Source organism: Mesoplodon bidens (genome assembly GCF_964165515.1).
Source record: "Mesoplodon bidens genome assembly, chromosome: 13".
Lineage (NCBI taxonomy): Eukaryota > Metazoa > Chordata > Mammalia > Artiodactyla > Ziphiidae > Mesoplodon > Mesoplodon bidens.
In genome coordinates this window covers 40407583-40425534 of record NC_138169.1, presented here as the reverse complement: position 1 = coordinate 40425534, position 17952 = coordinate 40407583, and the positions used below count along the sequence as shown (strand labels likewise).

General features: G+C 43.5%; 1 protein-coding gene across 8 annotated transcripts in view; it reads left to right on the top strand.

Annotated features, from left to right (window-relative positions):
* The window catches only part of ANKRD29 (ankyrin repeat domain 29), a 43839-nt gene extending 27441 nt beyond the window's left edge, over positions 1-16398 (top strand). For 7 of the 8 annotated variants that reach the window (XM_081252992.1, XM_081252991.1, XM_081252989.1 and 4 more), the window contains 4 exons: positions 5714-5812; positions 7433-7528; positions 9764-9862; positions 15188-16398. In XM_081252992.1, coding sequence (XP_081109118.1) covers positions 5714-5812; positions 7433-7528; positions 9764-9862; positions 15188-15271 — 378 coding nt within the window. In that variant the 3' untranslated portion in view covers positions 15272-16398. The remainder of the gene's footprint in view (positions 1-5713; positions 5813-7432; positions 7529-9763; positions 9863-15187) is intronic. The other variant, XM_081252990.1, reaches the window with a different exon arrangement.
* Positions 16399-17952: the final 1554 nt, after the last annotated feature.

Here is a 17952-nt window from a genome sequence, read left to right as displayed (position 1 = left end):
AAGAAAACAAGAAGTGTCAGGAATACAGCAAAAGTGATATCAACCCCAGCTGACTTTGTCACAAGTTATGAAGAGGTTAAAAAAAAAGTCTAATTAAAAGTTTCCATTAAAATGGCCTGTACGTGGTAGACGGTTATATAGGTAGGACATTTGGAAGCCAATATTTTATTCTGAAATCTCAGCTGACACATTGAATCATTGTCAGAAAATTCTTGAATTTACAAAATGAGGACAAGGATATTTGCCTGGTTTAATTTCTTAATATTTTTAGATAAATCTGATTTCTAATTTTTGCTTTGCCATTCCAAAGAGTCCTGACATTTTATGGTACACTGTGCCAGGATGTGAATGAAGCTGCACTGAAATTATTCAGCTAACATTTGATCTGAGCTTCAGGGAACCTGAACGGTAGTAGAAATGACTTTTCCTCGTAATTCTATCACTGAAGAACTAACTGAAAACCTTCTTAGTACTCTTGTAGAAGGAATCATATGCATAAAGCAAGCCATAGGCAGGTTTTGGAATGACTAATTTCGTTTTCTTTCTTTTTAATTTTTTATCCCTGGAAAGACTAAATTACTTTTGAAACTTGAAAAATTTCCCTTCTAAGCTGTCCTGAATAAAGAGGTCAAGAGTCACAGACATAATTGAAATCCACAGTCATTTAAAACCTCATTTTCAGTTCTTTCTATGTGTCCTCACCAAGTAGAGTTGATATGACTCAAACCTTTTTAATCACTAGCTGAGATGGCTAGTTAGTCTGTTTTCCTACCAACAAAATGCTTTGACATATACTTTTCCTAACTCAACTCACGCAGCCCATTAACATGATGCTTTTATAGAGAGGCGAAGGTCGGGCTCTGTTTACCTGGGGCTGAGGTTGGCCTGTCATCACTCATCTCTGTCTAGTCCTCTTAATATGCTAATCAGCATTTCTGTGAAGCCTGACCAAAACGCCATCTCATAAAGTGCCTTCTCTATCAGAAGCCTTGGTTTGGACTTGTATGCAGAGATGCTGGGACCCAGACAGTATCCTTTCTCCCAGGTTGTAAGCTTGGAGGGCAACCCAGTGGTGGGCAACGGGCAACATAGAGTCAGCAGATGGGTGCAGTGTCCTGAGGGTTCCGAGAAGGGAGCGGACCACAGTAGGGAGGCCCTGCTGCTTGCATGCCCTCTACTCGCAGAAAAACCATGTTGACCGCCAGAGGGCACCCTGTGGCCTGGGCAGAGCGCCCATAAGGCCTGGAAGGCTGCCGGGCATGGTGATCAGTACCGGGAACTGGAACAAGGCTCCGAATCAGGGCCCGGGCTCCTGAGCAGGACAGGAGGATTCTAAGAGCCAGCTAGGAAGCCAGAGCCACGTCTCGGGGCTGGGACTGTGGATGGGGCAAGTGGGCAACTTTGTAGTTACAGGGATATGGATAAGAAAATGAAACACAGTCCCAGTTTTGCTTATGCACTGTGTGACCTTGAACAAATCGCTTTCTCTCCCTGAATCTCATTTTTTTCATCTGTAAAACCATGATAATGATGGTACCTTTGCTATAGGAATACTGTGAGAATTAAAAAAATAAACAATCCCTGCAAAACTCTTCATGCAGTGGCCAGTATAAACCGAGTACCTAGTAAATGTTAGGTATGGTATTATCATTTCTATTCCATCCAGGCCTTCCTGGAATAGAAAACCCATCAGAAATCAAGGCTGCTCTCTTTCCCTCGTAAGCCAAGTTGTCTCTGTCATCTCAAAGTCCCTTCTTTACTCTCTTTCTCTCTCCCTACTCCTTTTCATTTGGATCAGCTTCTTCTGCCTACGTATCTTGTATGCGGTCCCCAAGTTTACAGGTCAGACTCCCAGACTCTTGGCATAGCCATGTCACTGTCGCAGCTCATCCCTGCCCTCCAGGCCACAGTGGACTGGCTGGCCTGCCCATCCTCAGTCTGATCACTTGTGGCTGGGAGAATGGGTCAGGGTGTGGGCAATGAAGGCATCTAGTAACATCTTTTACAGATTCATTTGCTGGACCAAGGACACAGAGTAGAGGGACCCAGTACTGAGAAATGGGCTCCAGGGCCGGTAGCAAAGGTGTCTCCATATTGAACCCCCTGTGTTACTGATGAGGTTCCTTATAATCTCTTGAACCCCCAACTTAGAATAGAATTGGTCCCCAGCACTTGCTGTCTGGCTCAAGCCTGCAGGTGAAGTAGTCTTAAGTATAGGTACTGGAAGGCAGTAGAAGCAAAGAGCTAGTGCCACTTAATACACTTATTGCCATGGGAGAGAATGGCTTTATGGTTTTAATTCTTTTTTCTAAATCATCTTTAGGAGCCTAAATAAGACCAAATAAAATTTAGTCTCTAATACAAGTCACATCATATACTCCATCTCATGCTGTGACCTCTCTATAAAAATATATTAGAGGAGACTTGAAAATATTATCTCAAATGGAATGAGGGAATAACAGAGCTGGAAGGAACTGCAAAGGTCCCCTGTTTAACCATCCATCAGGTACTAGAAGCTGATTGGTAATCAGCCACTGTCAAACCTCTCCAGGCCTGGGGAACTCATTACTACCTCATCAGCTCATTTAGTCTTTAACCAGCCCTCCTTATCATTCCTTTCTTACATTGAGCCAGTGTACCACTTGGTATGCAAAATAAGTCTAAATTTTTTTCCGCTTGTCATGCACACAAATAGTAAACAACAGCTGTCATAAGCCAGGTGAATCCCATCTTCTTCAAGCTAAATGTTCTATTTCTTCAAAAAAAAAAAGTACAGCTGAGATTGTAACGTCTACTTCATGACAATTTCTTTGATTTAATATACTTTAAAACTGTATATTTTTGTCAAGAAGTATTTTAAAACTTACATAAATATTTTCAGACGTTTTTCCTCTTCCGATTCTCTCCAAAGCTCTACAAAAAAGAAGCTAAATCGACTTAATTGCCCTCATTTTTATTATGAAGATTCTGACTATTGTAATAGAAGGGAAATATATGACAAAGCAGAAATTGAGGTGTACGGAAGAGGAAAACCTCTCCTCTTCACAAACTAGATAATCAACTGATAAGTAATTGGATCTGACAAGAGTTCTCTAATTCACATTCAACTTCCTGGGTTCAAAAATCAGCTTTGGGGCTTCCCTGGTGGCACAGTGGTTGAGAGTCTGCCTGCAGGGGACATGGGTTCGTGCCCCAGTCTGGGAAGATCCCACATGCCGCGGAGCGGCTGGGCCCGTGAGCCACGGCAGCTGAGCCTGTGCATCCGGAGCCTGTGCTCCGCAACGGGAGAGGCCACAGCAGTGAGAGACCCGCATACTGCAAAAAAAAGAAAAAAAAAAATCAGCTTTGGAGAAGTAAGCACCAGGAAGGAAATACACAGGTTTTCCCCAAATCTCATTTTCCCAATCGTTCCTACCTGCTCTATCAGTTATCTCACAGGGTAACTGGGAGAATCAAATTAAATAAAGCACACGGAATGCTTTGTAGACAAAAGTACAAATTAAATTACTTACTGTTTTTCATGATAAATAATATTCAGATCCATTTTCTAAGCATCTGTTGGCCACTCCTTGTGCTTAGCACATTTCTGTATGTTTTCTCCTTCACAAGTATCTCTGTGAGGCTAATGTTTTTGCAGAAGGGGACAATGAGGCTCAGAGGGATTTCCCTAAGTTCTCACAACCAGGAAGTGGTGACTTCTTTTTCCACCTACTATGACTATTGCAATTAAGGTGATAACATTTGATAAAATATAGAGACATTGCTGTTATGATATTAATAGTTGTTGCTAATATAGCACCTCTCAGCACTTTCCCACATATTAGTGTCAATTAATAGAATTTAACTAAAAACAACCAAACCCTTGGAAAGCGCAGGGAACAGCCTGCTGGCTGCCTTTCCTTGCCTGCCCTCTGGCGGTGATGACAAAGAACAGATGAACCCCCAGCGGGCAGGAGGGGAAAGTGCATCCGCACCTGAGCCCAGGAAAATCCTTTGTGGAGCCCAGACCCTCTGTCCGGCCTCCCGGGGCCCTGCCCACAACCCTGGGCTGTAGCCAGCTGGATTTCCCCCAGATCCTTCTAGGCTCCTGATTTGCCATCACCCCACTCAAAGGTCTTGGTCCTCTGTCCCTTTGCCAGGACAGCAGTGGGCAGTGACCCTGTGCCTGCTGCAGGTGGTACACTGGAGCTGAAATGATATCCTCCAGCAGAAAGTGACACTTTAGCTTCTGTACCTGAATCATCTTGCTCTTCAGCCCGCAGTCCCACTGATGAATAATTCAGTCTTATCTGACTAAGGCAGTCTCTCTGGGTCCCATTACCTTAATTGAGTTTGAGGTTAAGGTTAGTCAGTTCTGGGTTCTCCCTCTTCCTGACCTTCTCTCCAGGTGACCCAAGTTCTCAGAGGTCAGACTATCACCCTGGCATTGGAGTTGGGGTGGGGATGCTCGTGTCTGCTCCCTGTGCTGGCTTGTCAGCCTCCCTGGTCCCTGAGCATCCTGCATTGGTCCCCAAAGGCGCAGCTGGTCCACCATATGTGGGCCCTGCCGTCATCTATGTCCCTGACGTCCCGTGGCCTTATCTCCCCAACCCAGGCTTACTCCAGGCCGCTGTTCAGCCAGCACTTCTGATTTCCTGCAGGCAGGCAGGTAGGGACTCCTGGGGGTATGTGGGCCCGGGGTATTGGGGGCGTGTCCAATATGGGTCCAGACGGCTTCCACGGCCGTTTCTCTTCTACCTGTGAGGCACCAGCCAAGGGCAGAGCTCCTTAGGGGGCTTGCAGTGTTCCTGGGTTTCATTCCAAGAACAGGAGAAAATCCTTTCCTAACTGGAATTCACTATAATTTATCTGGGTGTTTCTAGCACCCTAGCTTACCCAACCCAGATTCAACCCAGAGCAGGAGGAAAACATAGACACTCATGACCCTGCCTCTCCCATTCCTCTCTAGTGCCTCCCTCCTGCACTAGAAGGGTTTTCTAGTTTCCTTTCTGTCCAGCAGGAACCACCCTCCTTCCTGTCAGCTCCTTCTCTGTCCCTTAGATGTTTCACCTCTTCTTCTCTGGAGCAACATACCTCAGCTTCATGGCCCAGTGTTCACAGAAAAAGGGTCACTGGGCACATAATACACAGCAAGTTTTACCAAAACTATCAATCTGCTGTAGCTGGGCACTGTGCAGCAGCCCCCAGAAGACACAGGATCACATGCTGCATAAAATTATGGTCCCTGAGAATGACATGGCTTGGAGGCATTCTGGACACAAGAGCAGAGTGGGAGCAATGTCTTTAGCTTTCTGACCCTCAGACTGGCCTCAGAGGAAATCGCCCCCTCTCCTGTAGGAATGAGGGGACCCCACGAAGCAGGGTGTGTTGTGTGAACCCACCCGTAAAGCAAGCAGGCAGAGTCTGGGCAAAATAAGGACAGGCTGGCTTCTCCCCGGGTTTGTCGAATTTGGTTCTGCTTGGTATGCCTGCAACACAGCCGCTTCCCACGCGTGTTCCCTGGAGCCCCGCAGCACACTCGGCCATGAAATGTCCTGCCGTGCAATGGCTTTTATAAGCCAAGATCTGAATACTGGCACTTACCCAAGTAGTCCGGGCACTGCCAAATGCCAGCCTACTTACGTGGGTTAGAATCACCCTCGTCGTGGGCTGTTGGGAGCCCTCCCCGGGGCGTAACCCGCCATCCCGTGGATGCTGTGTCCTCTCCCCGCAGGACGGCACGGCGCCGCTGTGGATCGCGTCGCAGATGGGCCACAGCGAAGTGGTACGGGTGATGCTGCTGCGCGGAGCTGACCGAGACGCCGCCCGCCACGTGAGTGCGAGGACGGCCGCGTGCGCGGGCTCGGATGGGGACGCCTTCCTTTGAAGCCTTGACCTCCGAGTTTAACTCAGCCGAAACGTGCGGAGGAGACGCAGCTTTATTCTGTCTCTTCCTCACCGGGGTTTTCTCCCAACCTCCTCCTGCTCTTCAGCAGGAAAACAAGGGAAAGTTCTGAATCAGTTGAAACCTAGCAACTGCTGCTCAGTCCCTCTAAGGGGAAAGTGTTGAATTTCTTGAGATCCTCCTCCACCTGGGCTGACCTCTGGATGACCCGGGAGGACCAGGTAGGAGACTCAGGCCTCGGCTGCCCTTGGGGATGTGTGCCCCTGAGGCTGCTGGTCTGCCTGACGCTGCGCCTCCTGTTGGCCTCCAAGCCACAGTGCAGCTGGCTCGCGGGGTCTGTGGTTTGGAGTCCTCGGTGCCCCGGCTCCCCGAGCTGCAGACCCCCGCACCACATCCCCCATCGGCCTCCACTTAGCCTCCGTTGGGGTCACTTCATTTTTTTCTTTCTTTTTTTTTTTTTACAGTATCTGGCCTTTTTGCCCTTAATATTACCCTTGCCTGTGTGACCCACCTCCACTCTCCCAAGTCTGAGCCCACAAAGAGGGAAACCAAAAGACACATTCCCGACCACTTCTCTGTCCTCTCTCCCCTCTCTTTTTTCCTTCCCACAATCTCTGAAGTCAGAAAGGAAAAATCCTCTATTCTCATCTTCCTCCTGATTCCAGCTAAACCTTTAGAGCAGCCTGGGGTGTTTCCTTTACTTTTACTACAGGAGAACTCTGTGAGCAAAATCCTCCAAACACAGAAATTGATGCGTGAAAGTAGGAGAAAGGGGGAATTGGAAAATCTCTTCTCAGGCCAGAAGAGGATGACAGAGCTTAATATTAATTTTTGAACTTGTCTTTGCATTCTTTTTTAACAGATTTCAATCTATCCCCTTCCTACTCTCCCCGCATCACCACTACCACAGGCAGGCAGGTACCCAGGACAGACTAGAGCAAGGCTGTATACACAGGAAGGCAAAAAGAAAAGCAATTTAAAATTTTAAAACGGTAGATACAGTTCAACAACTATTTAAATCATTAAAAACAGTTCAACTGGGAATTCCCTGGCGGTCCAGTGGTGAGGACTCCGCACTTTTACTGCCGAGGGCACAGGTTCAATCCTTGGCAGGAAACTAAGATCCCACAAGCCGCACAGTGAAAAAAACTTAAAAAAAAAAAAAAAACATTCAACAATTAATTTCTAAGTCATGAATTGCAGAGAATGCCTCTTTAGTCCATCTATGTTCTAAAAATATTCTCCTGAAATTCCCCTTGTTCCTGTACCCAATATTCTAAGGGACTAGAAGACCATGAATTCCCAGATGGCAGGGTTTGAAGATAATGTAATAAGTCGCATATTTTGTCTGGTATTCTTTCATGCAGAATTAACTGTTTAATATGCTCTAAAATGATTTTAGATTAAGAGACACTGCAGGCCTCTGCTTTAGTTTACACATTTTGCCTCCTTCTGACAAGCACATTCCCAGTTCTCAACCAACATTTCATTATTATACAACACACACATATGTTAATAATCAACTTTTCTTTTCCTCTCTCTGTAAAGGATGGTACAACAGCATTACTGAAAGCAGCCAACAAAGGGTATAATGATGTTATAAAAGAGTTGCTGAAATTCTCACCCACCCTCGGTATTTTGAAGGTAAGACCTACAGAGAAAATTTTACCAACCTGTAAAAGAGAGAGGTTAGAAATTTAAGAAGTCCACACTGGGGACTGCAGTCGAATCTGGGTACCATTTGCATGGTTAGTTGTATTACTGAGAGAATATGCCTACAACTTATCCATGTTAGAGATTCCTGGGCACTGGTAGAAATGGGAAGGTAATAAGAAGAGTGAACCGGAGTCTGTAGGTACCTAGTTTTCTAAGGGGAAAAAAAATTAAACAGTAGTACTGAAATTGCTAAATTGGAAATCACCCATATTGATACATCATTGGAAGATTTGTGAAATCCTCCATAAATGAAACACATGATTTGTGTCCCAGAAAACATGAGAGATAGGAACTCACATTCCTTCTCTTCATTATCTGGGGCAAAGAACCACATTGTTACCTTAGGTGGAATGAAAAAAGCCTCAAACATCTGGACACGTCAGAGAATGTGTCATTCTGGAGGGCTGTGTCTTCCAGAAAACAGAGAACCAAAACTCCTTTTTTAAGTTGTAATCATTTTGGATTAAAATATTCCTCAACTAGAGTATCTACCAGACGTTGGCAGTCTTTTTCAATAAAGGACCAGGTACAAATATTTTAGTCTTTGTGGGCCATACAGTCTGTGTTGGAACCGCTCCACTCAGCCATTGTAGAAAGCAAGCAGCCATAGAAAATACGGCAACAGCAAAAAGTTTGGCTGCATCCAATCAGACTTTATTTATGGATGTTGTGTTTCTAAAATTTTATATTTTTATGTGTCACAAAATAGTCTTCTTTTTTAAATTTTAAAATGCTGAGCTCATCAGGATGTAGAAAAACAGGCGGGGCAGGGGGAGGGGGCAGCTAGGTTTGTCCTGCGGGCTGTAGTTTGCTGACTCCTGGTATAGACTCTAGTGTTTTGTTAAATAGAGGACACCAAACCTGTTCTAAACTTGGGATAGTAGTTTAGCACTTTTTTGGATTTATTGATCTATCTGAAGTCTACTTGCCCTTTGGATGCCTTCTGTCTGATCTTTATGTGTTTAGGCTCCGTTGTTGCTGTCAGCTGATACGGAGCTGCTGTTGGTATGCCGTTCTCTCTTGCCCCAGTGAGCTAATTCTAATCTTCCATGAGCTTGCGAGTCAAAAAATCTGTACTTTGTCGTTGTAAAAATTGTTTGGAAAGTAAGAATAAACAGTCTGTGAAAATGAATTCTCTATGAATAAAAGAAACTAGCTTCAGAAATGGACTTTGCAGTAACTAGTCGTGTTGCAGACAGCTCTTTTTAGGCTTGGTTTTTTATTCTTAGCCACACTGCACTTTGGCAACACTGATAAGTTGGTTAAGATTTTGATAGGTGAAATATTACCAGATTAGTGTATTGCTGCACATGGCAAACATGGTAAAGCAAACAGGATAAATGGCTACTTTGCTGGAGTTTTTCTCTGGGTATGATATTTAACATGCCTACAAGATCAGAAAGTGTTTTACGTATATATATGAAGTAGTTAATTTGAAAGCTAAGCTTGCATTTAGGTACTATTCACAGACATATGTACCTTCTAGAACAGATGTCTTGTGACTGCCCGTCGTTCTTATATTGGGTTTGTTATATTCTCTTTTCCCCTCCCAGAATCCAGCTACATGCTGCGCATAGCTGCTTCCTTATGTCAATAAATATTTGCAGTAAATTCCATAAAATGTCAGCAACCTATCCACTAGACCCCTCAGTACACAGAAATGCTCCAACTCAGGGCTGGGGCCGGGGGTGGTCCTCAACGCACCTACTCTTACTCTTAAGCCATGTAGCTCCCAGTCGCTCTCCTGCCCACCTGTGCATGTGGAGTGTGTACAGCTGGGTTGACAACTCGGCCCATAGGTGAGCAGGCTATTCCTCCAGCCTTGCAGAAGTGTGCTCACCAAAAGCACAAAGACCTTAAGAAAAAAAAATGTTTGACGTAGCATTGTTGTTTTTCCCACAGCAAGTTCTGATGCCTCTACAACAGACCAAGTGAGCATGAAGTCATGTACATGCTGGGCAGATGCCTTATTTCACTTGCAAAAGGTTATTGGCAATATTTATACTGACTGTACACAGTGTCCCTGAGGACACTGTACTAGGTGCTGATGTGACTTTGAAAAGGGAAGATAAGGATGAGCAAGGCTCTAGCATTACAGTCTCATCAGGCCGAGTGCTGATGGCTGTGAGCTCTCTCCTGACACACACTGTCCTTTTCTCCTAGAATGGGACCTCGGCACTCCACGTGGCAGTGCTCAGCGGAAATATTAAGGCAGTCGCGCTGCTCCTGGAAGCAGGGGCAGACCCAGCCCTGAGAAACAAGGTACCGTCTTAGTCATCTTTTCCCTCCATCGGGCGCCTGTGCAAAGAGATAAGGCGGCGTCTACTGAAGCCAAGACAGCATCTCTGGCTCCAGTCACTATCCTCATCCTTGGGCATAGTAAGGGCATAAAATGTTGTCATTATAGGTTATGAGTGAGCAGTACATTTGGACCCAGAGGATTATACTAAAACCCCTATATTATCAGTGATTTTCAGCTAACAGTGGAGCAGGGGTAGGGGGCAGTGGTTGTGGGGAGTAAGGTTATAAGTATTCTATCATCAGAGAAGTGTCCTAAAAATGTCAAAGTTCCGGTAGTTTAATCACCATCCTCCGTGAGTTGGATACTGGTACCTTGAGAACTGCCTGTGCTCTATTTGGTGACCTCATGGGGAAGATGTTGCTTTTTATATTGTTAACAGGACTTTGCCCCACAGTTCCAAAAACAACCCATATTTTTTTTTTTTTTTTTTTTGCTGTACGCGGGCCTCTCACTGTTGTGGCCTCTCCCGTTGCGGAGCACAGGCTCCGGACACGCAGGCTCAGCGGGCCCAGCCACTCCGCGGCATGTGGGATCTTCCCGGACCGGGGCATGAACCTGCGTCCCCTGCATCGGCAGGCGGACTCTCAACCACTGCGCCACCAGGGAAGCCCCCATATTTTTTTAAATTGAAGTATAGTTGAGCAAAACCAACCCATATTTTTTTATAGCTCAAAAATTTTCTTAGTTTTCAATTAAGCCAAACTTGGAGGTGGGAGGATGCCCAGTGAAAAATGACTGTCATTGTATTTCCTCCTACTCAAGAGCTGCATAAGCAGTCACATGTAGAGACTGGGGGTGGGAGAGTAGCCTAGGAAAGGTCTAGAGGAAGCACACTGAAACTACTGACTTTTGAAGGAGGAAGTATGGTGGGGACTTATTAACAGGGGAGAGTATGAAAAGCAACTTTCACTTTATACTTAGATAGTGTTTGAATTTTTATAAGCATCTATTACTGTGTTAGATTTTATTAATAATAAAACCCAAATCATATAACATTTCATGATATTTTTAAAAGAAACTATTAAGAAGTGCAATTAGACAACATGCCAAGAGCCGCTTTTTCTCATTCCACTTAGCACGTGGAATTATTACTTCCCCTGTTCCTACCATTGAACTGCTTGAAGACAACGTTTCTGTTTATTTCTTCCTGAGATACATGGGTTTGTTTTCCATTAGCTGGTCTGGCTGTGTGATGAGCCCGCTGAAATCACAGTTGCTCTCTTATCTTTGCACCTTGGACACAGATGTCCTAAAAAGATCAGTCTTCATTGCTAAGCCACCCAGTACTGAATTAAGGCAGTTTCTTTACATAGAAACTGAAAGATGCAATTCCTTGTGTGTCTTGTGGAATCTCAGCAATAATGGTTATGGGGAATTTCCAGTGACCAAAATGCTGGTCTTTGGAGTGTCTGTGTAGCTGCCTGTGTTGGAGTTTCATCCTGCAGAAGCCCTTGGAGAGCCGGGAGTAGCTGCCAGGAAGCTGCCCGCCTGCACTCCAGGCAGCCTGTAGAAGCCAGGCTCTTCAGAGGCAGCTCCAGAAGCAAGGGTGTTGGGATTCCAGCAGCCACTCAGGACTCTTGAGGGGGTATCCTTGACCTTTATTCATTCATCCCACAAACACTTATTGAGTGCCTGCTAGATGCCATGCACTGTGCTGTGAACATTGTCTATGGGGAGATAATAGTGAAAGAGATTCACATAGTGTCTGTCTTCATGGGGCTCAGAGTTTACTGGGGAATAAAGATAATTAAACAAGCAATTGCAACACACAGTGACAAGGGCTGTCAGCAGGAAGTGAAGAATGCTATCGAAGGCTTCCTGGAGAGAGTCACTTTTCAGCTAGTACAGAAGCACCCTTCTGCTCTAGGGGCTCCAGGACTTCTGCTCTGGGGCAGATGCCAGAGGAGAGGGTAACCAATGGCCCAGTACCTCTCCCCACACCGTAGCCATCCCCATGGGTGTGGGGATCCTATGTTCCTGATACCCCCAACTGAGGACTCAGAACACATCTTCTCCCAGGAGCAGTAGGGACAGAGAGTGGTGTGATGCTGTGGGCCATGAGGATGGACCTATGGTCCTGCTCCATAATGAATAAGATGGCCTTTAGGGGCTAGCCTGGGCACTAGCCATCATTACCTGAGCAACTTGAGAATTCGGTGGGGACCCTCCTGAGAGAGGAGGAGTGAGACCAGGTTTTTAAAACTATGTGGATGACACACAGAACAGTGATGTGATTGACTGAAACAACACAGTTTGAGAGTATAAAGCCTATTTTAATGGTAATGGATATGGACATTCATGGAGATGGTCACACACACTGTAACTTAACAAGCTTGTAGACGGAGGTACAGCTTCTTAGATCCACTCCTCTCCCTGACTGTAGAGGATCCTCTGGCTACCTGCCAGCCTGTCACCAAGGACCAGTAACCGATGCAAAACACTTAGTTCTTCCTGAGGGTACTCTGACTGGATGATGCTCAGGTCCATTCTCCAGGAGCATTATTCTTAGCCCCAGGCATTAGGCCTGTACAACATCTGCTCCTGCAGGAACTAAGCTAATACCAGAATTAACCCCACAGAGGGGTCTCTGGTCTAAGGCAGCATCGAATAGCACCTCTTGTTAGAGTCAGTCCAGCACCAGCATCAAGGGTCCTTTGGGTGGGCAGGAGTGCAGCTGCAGGACATGCTGCACAGCAGACCACCGTGGCAAACTCATCATTCCCAGCAAGTGAGGTCCCAGCCAGTAGGTGGGGGTCAGAGAGCAGGATCCAGCCTAGAAGGTAGGTATCGCAGGAGCTTCACCTAAGATCAGGGTTTCAGATAGAGCAGCTGGCGTTCCAGGTTTAACTGCAGGGGAAAAAAAAAAACTACATCCAAGTTCTCTCCCTGATTTGGTTGCCTTTCTACCCTTTAATTGCCTCTCCCCTGAATTCCCAAGAACATCCTTTTATTCATCTGTAACAACTGTTCTCAAAGTGTGGTCGGTGGACCCTTGGGGTGTCCTCAAAACCCTTTCAAGGGTTCTAATAGGTTGAAACAATATTCTTAATAATACAGAGACGCTATTTGCCCTTTTTCACTGTGCTGACATTTGCTGTAATGGTGCAAAGGCAATGGCAGATGAAACTGTTGGCACCTTAACACACATCAAAGCAGGGTCACAAACTGTAGTGGCAAATGATTTTACAAACCTCTAATTCATTTTACACGTTGTAGATTATTTTATAAAAATACCAGTTTTACCTAAGAATGTCTTTGATGAAGCAGTAAACAATTTTAATTTTATGAAAGCTTGACCCTTGCTGTATGTCTTTTTACTATGTAACAAAATTCGAAGTTTGCACCAAGCACTTCTGCTGTAGGCTGAAGCACATGGTTGTCTCAGGGAAAGCACTTGTGCCATTGTTTGAATTGCAAAGGGAGCCAGCCACTTTTTGGGGGGGATCTCCACTTTTCCTTGAAAGAATGGGCTTGTATCCATCACATGAGCCTGACAGCTTCCTGATACCTGTAGCTTTTCTGATGAATCAGTGATAATATTAATGAATGATGTGAGCTTTGAGGATTGTATAATGAAATGTGTCAACATTTGGAAGATCTGTATAACTCAGTGAGCTACTATTTTCTAAATGGCCGGTACATGATGTTACAAACATGCATAGGTAAAAAATCCACCTGCAGATAGATAGACCTATGGATTTTAATGCAACAGAGTAGAAAAATTCATTGATGTGGTTTCAAATTCCACGTGGCAATTTAGCTTTAAGATAATTGATTGGATACAGAAGCAGATATAAGAATCCAATTATCTTCTTTTAAGCTACACAGTAAAGAAATATGCAAAACTGTTAACAGTGCTACACTTCTAACTTTTCTGTTTTTGAAAATTTAGTTCTTTTTCATAAATATGTTATTTATGTTAACCTGTAATGGGTTTATTATTTTTAATGAATTAATAAATATACTTAATTTTTTTTCATTTTTCATTTTTGATTAGTTAAAAACAAAAGCTCTTTGGGGTCCTCAATAATTTTGAAGAGTGTACAGAAGTCTTGAGACTAAAAAGTTTGGGAACCATTGCCCTATAATGTCTATTTCTTAAGATAGGGACTCGCTCACAAAGTAAACACTTACAGAATGTGTCTCAGCAGCACTGTGAAAAGAAAGGACATAGAGTGAGGCTGGATCAGGTTGGGTGTCGGGCCACTGAAGCTGTTCTTCCCCATGTGTCTTACGCTCTGGATGTTTCCTAGCTCTGCCTTCTCATCAAAAGATGAGTCTCAAGTCCCTAGCAGAGAGACTGCCTTATATAATAAACAAGTTATCAAATCTATTTATTGACAACATACTAGATAAGCTAGGCATTGTGCTAGAAATGAGGATACAGTGATTAATAAGATATGGACCCCGGCCTCCTGGAGATTATAGCCTAGTAATGGATATGGCTAGATAGAAAACTCTAAAAGACAAATATCACATGATATCACTTATAGGTCAAATCTGAAATATGATACAAATGAACTTATTAATAAAACAGAAACAGACTCACAGACATAGAAAACAAACTTATGGTTACTAAAGGAGAAAGGGAGGGAAGGATAAATTAGGAGTTTGGGGGGCTTCCCTGGTGGCGCAGTGGTTGCGAGTCCGCCTGCCGATGCAGGGGGCATGGGTTCGTGCCCCGGTCCGGGAGGATCCCACATGCCGTGGAGCGGCTGGGCCCGTGAGCCATGGCCGCTGAGCCTGCGCGTCCGGAGCCTGTGCTCCACAATGGGAGAGGCCACAGCAGTGAAAGGCCCGCGTACCGCAAGAAAAAAAAAAAATTAGGAGTTTGGAATTAGCAGATATAAACTACCATATATAAAATAAATAAACAATAAGATCCTACTGTATAGCACGGGGAACCATATCCAATATCTTGTAATAAACCATAATGGAAAAGAACATGAAAAAGAATATATGTATATGTGTTTGTGTGTGTGTGTGTGTGTGTGTGTGTCTGAATCACTGTGCTGTACCCCTGAAACTAACACAACATTGTAAATCAACTATACTCCAAAAAATTTTAAAAAGAAAAATAACTAACAATGAGATAAGAAAGTAACTGGTGATATTTATATTTAAATATATCTAAAGAAAACCTTTAATGCCTTGATACAAAAGACTGAGTCCAGTGGGGTTTTTCATCAGTGGAGGAGCAAGTGTGGGTCAGGGGCCCCTCTTTGGAGTCCCTGAAACCACACCAACTGTGGGAACTCACTCATACCTATCTTATCTTCTTTCAGGCCAATGAACTTCCAGCAGAACTAACCAAAAATGAACGTATATTGCATCTCCTCCGAAGTAAAGAAGGACACAGGAAGAGCTAACTTAGTTTTATATTAGACTGAAAGATAGAAAGCTTAATCATATTGTCCAAAAAGAAATTGCTTTTCAAATAGTGTTGGAAATTCCTAGAAGAAAGAAAATGCCCAGAATGCCCATGCTGGGTCCCTGACCAAGAAGAGCTGTGCTTCGTGCCCTGAGTCAAAAACAGAGCAGCTCAGGGGCCCCTTCCTCTCATGTAGTGGACTTCTCACACTGGCCTGTAGCCCCACTCCAGGGGGCCTGGCATGTTCGTGTATTCCACAGAAACTCGTTTTAAACTACATCAACTTGGGTCTTTCAGTTAAACTCTAAGATAGAGTTAAACCCTCTGTCTTAAAAATAGAAACAGAAAGGAAGCAGAAAGCTTTGTTCCTTTAAAAAGACTGAAAGTCTGACCTTCAGTGAATTGGTGCACTTTTGCTTTTGTGTTAAATGTATGTGTGCTCAAAGATATGGCTCCATTGTATTTTACATATATATGTATGTCATTCCAGTGTAAAATGTTCTCCTCTATGAATCAATAATGTATAAAGTTATATTATTGAAGAGCCACTTCTGACATTCCACCATGTGCTTTTCAATGATGGACTGTTGAACTATAAAAAAAAGAGGGCCTCCCTGGTGGCGCAGTGGTTGAGAGTCCGCCTGCCGATGCAGGGGATACGGGTTCGTGCCCCGGTCTGGGAGGATCCCATATGCCGCGGAGCGGCTGGGCCCGTGAGCCATGGCCGCTGGGCCTGCGCGTCCGGAGCCTGTGCTCCGCAACGGGAGAGGCCACAGCAGTGAGAGGCCCACATACCGCAAAAAGAAAAAAAAAAAAAAGAAAAATTGTTCATTTTTACCTGGAGTCAATGTTGTAGGTATGGTAGGATACAAGTGGCAAATTTGGAAATTCAGAAAATTACAAACCACAAGAAATGTAGGCTTGTCTCTTTGAACCATTACTTTGGGTCTATTGCTGGGAATCTATTTCCTGTGCCGTAACTAAGTATGCTGTGGAATCTTGAGCTTCCAACACCAATTGCTCGATACAATAACTTTGGAGTCCTTGGATAAAATGTGATATAATATGTTGCTATTACTATTGCAGAAGTATAAGTAATAAAAGACTGTTACTAGTATTTAATAAGTGTTCATCTATGCGTGTTTTTGGGCTGATTGATTCCAAGAAAGAAACCTGGGTTTTGTTGAATTATTCCTTTGAGGGGGGTCAAAATTTATACTCAATGCACTTTATAATCAATGGTGTCTAAATGCCTCAGTCAGTGCCTAATTGCACACACAAAAATTAAACCTTCTTTCTATAATCTACCATAATAAACACTGATGGCATTTTGTTATTTAAACACATCTTTAGTTTTCTTGTTCATGTTCTGCTCTGTTTTCCAGCCAATGTTCTATGTTAAGATGGAGGGAAATGTTCTAAACCATATATATATATTTTTTTCAACCAACTTGCAGTGGTACTAAAAGTATTATCTTTATGTCAGTAAATGAATTATAATTTTGAAATTAGAAGATATTCTCTTAAAGTTTGTTATGATCAGTAAAACAATCAATCAACAAAGATCAGCTTATTTTAATCCATGTCACAAGTGAAGCCAGTAATGAGCAACCCACAGGGCCCCCAGAGAAGCCTACAGCCCAATCAGCCAGGCAACGAGCCTGCAATCTAATTTCTGGATTAAAAAATTAGAAAGCTGTCTGTATTGCTAAAACATCCAGATATAAACATTTTAGTAGTTAAAAAGCAGTGCCCATCTCCTCGCTGGCTTTCTTTTATTCAACAACGTTGTACAAATACATCTTCTTTTATGGGAATTTCAAAAAGCTATATTCATTTCGAAGAGGAAAATAATGTGGCCTGAAGTGCTTTATTTTTTTCCCCAACCGAAAAAAAAAAAAAAAAAGCTGTGACAAAGCGAAAGAGAGGCATGGACATATATACACTACCAAACGTAAGGTAGATAGATGGTGAGAAGCAGCCACAGAGCACAGGGAGATCAGCTCGGTGCTTTGTGACCGCCTGGAGGGGTGGGATGGGGAGGGTGGGAGGGAGGGAGATGCATGAGGGAAGGGATGTGGGAACAGATGTATATGTATGACTGATTCACTTTGTTATAAAGCAGAAACTAATTAAAAAATTAAAAAAAAAAAAAAAAAAAAAAAAAAAAAGGTTGCTCATCACTGATATAAATCAAAACAATATAATGGGTACTGATAACAAAGTTCCAAAAGACAAAATGGGATGAAATGACAAATGTAATGTTGACAAACTTAATGTTTTTCACTAGAGCATGTTGTCCTGGGCCTATTTGTTAGATCCTTTAAAATGGATAATGTCCTTGACCAATATTAGGGGCATAAAGAATGAATTCAGTAGCTTTAACAATATTGAAAGGTGGCCTTCTTAACTGTAGGTAAGAGGTCTCTAGCTTAGAAGGATCACATCTAGTCTAAATGAGATGAGATGACAATATTATCCATAGCAGGGAAGAAGATTGTATTAATCCTTCACCAAAGACTGAACAAAAGTTCTGTTATTTAAAATTAAATTGCGTTTTTCACTTTTTTTAATACAGTTGAATTGCATTTATTTTGCACACAGGTGGATGATTCTTATTTTATGTTCATCTAATTCACAGTTCAGTACTCTGCATCTGAAAACGTAGAAGCAGCAATT